Here is a 1505-nt window from a genome sequence, read left to right on the forward strand (position 1 = left end):
CCGCCGCCCCCCCGGGGCCGCGTCGAGTCACTTGAGCAGGTCCTTGGTGTCCCCCGCGATGCGGGCCATGCTGGAGGCGCTGAGGGCCGAGAGGTGGGGCGGCGGGGGCACCTGGCAGATGGTGCAGGGGCACGGCAAGCCCGCCCAGTGCTGGAAGCCGCTGCCCAGCTGCAGGCCCGGCGGGGTGGAGGGGGTCTTGAGCAAGGAGTGTGGGGGGCGGATGGTGCCGAGGGCCGGCAGGGAGGCGGGCAGCGACGTGGGGGTGCTGGCGGAGGACAAGGCACTGCCGAGGATGGGGTGCACCTGGTGCACGGCGCTGGCGGCGTGCGGCGGGTGCCCGGCCGAGTGTCCCACCGTACTGCAGTGGAAGGCGGAGTGGTGCCCCCCGTAGATCTCCCCCACCAGTCGCTTCATCTCCTCCAGGGAGCTGGTGAGCATCAGGATATAGTTTCTGGCTAGCAGGAGGGTGGCGATTTTGGAGAGTTTCCGCACTGAAGGTCCGTGGGCGTAGGGCATCACCTCCCGCAGCCCGTCCATGGCGAGGTTGAGGTCGTGCATCCTCTTACGCTCCCGCCCGTTGATCTTTAGCCGCAGCTGCTGCAGGTCCTGCTCCGAGAGCTGCTTCTTGATTTTGTACTTGCTGCCTTCCCCTCCGGCCTTGGAGCCGGTCCTGGAGAGGCCTTCCCCGGACATCTTCTGCACCAGGTCGTTCTGGGTGGAGGAGACAGAGTTGAGCCGGCTGTCTTGGTGGTGGTGATGGTGGTGATGGTGGTGGTGGTCTCTCAGGTACATCTCATCCATGTCTGGTGAGGAGGCTCTGCTGGAGACAGAGCTGGAGTCAGAATTCATTGTATTCGGGCTTCTGAGCAAGAAACTCTTCCCTGCTCTGGAGGYGGCAGAACAAGACAAGTCTCCTTTAAAAAACAACGAAGATGAAACGAAAAATAAATAAACAGACGGCAAGCTCTGTGAGGAAAAGACTCAAAATGCTAGAGGAGGAAGAACAAGTCCCTCAGCCCCCTTGCTCTCCAGTCTCTCCCTCTCTCTCCCCCTGGTTATTCAGCGTGTTTACAGGATGGCTAGTTAGTGTTTGCTTGGACTAACCTCAGCCTGAAAAAGAGGGGCTTTTATAGAGCTGCAGCAGAGAGCAGAGACAAAAGGAGCCCTCCTATGTGTAATGGTCTAGTTAGGATGACGTGCCATTATTCAGGGCGGTGCGCTTTGACTGTCCCATTTAGCAAGGACCCCTATTCATATTCATTGTGGTGCCACCCGGGACACCTCAGCCACGGACCATCAGGAGTCAAGGAGACACAAAACCCTTCTGATTGACACCGCACACTCATCGCTCCGTGTGCACGCCATCTCCTCCCCCGGCCCCTAATTTCCAATATAAAACCGCATCCCGTCTGCAGTTGGGAGGCCGGGGGCTTCGGGGGGGATATGTGCCTGCGCGGGGCCGATGGGGAAAGCCCGGTCGCGGGCAGGAGCGGCTCGGGGAAGAG

General features: G+C 60.6%; 1 protein-coding gene across 1 annotated transcript; it reads right to left on the reverse strand.

The window, feature by feature from the left end:
• Positions 1 to 27: 27 nt before the first annotated feature.
• OLIG3 (oligodendrocyte transcription factor 3) lies at positions 28 to 849 on the reverse strand. The gene has a single exon (XM_085313107.1). It carries the CDS (start codon positions 847 to 849, stop codon positions 28 to 30), a length of 822 nt encoding a protein of 273 aa, XP_085169233.1.
• Between the last annotated feature and the right edge of the window lie 656 nt (positions 850 to 1505).

The sequence above is a fragment of the Rhea americana genome, unplaced genomic scaffold, assembly GCF_003343005.1.
Source record: "Rhea americana isolate MKP2758 unplaced genomic scaffold, rheAme1 scaffold_377, whole genome shotgun sequence".
Classification (NCBI taxonomy): Eukaryota; Metazoa; Chordata; class Aves; order Rheiformes; family Rheidae; genus Rhea; species Rhea americana.

What these genes read in the sequence shown, in the direction of transcription:
- OLIG3 (XM_085313107.1), bottom strand. Translation starts at nt 849, where the DNA reads ATGAATTCTGACTCCAGCTCTGTCTCCAGCAGAGCCTCCTCACCAGAC.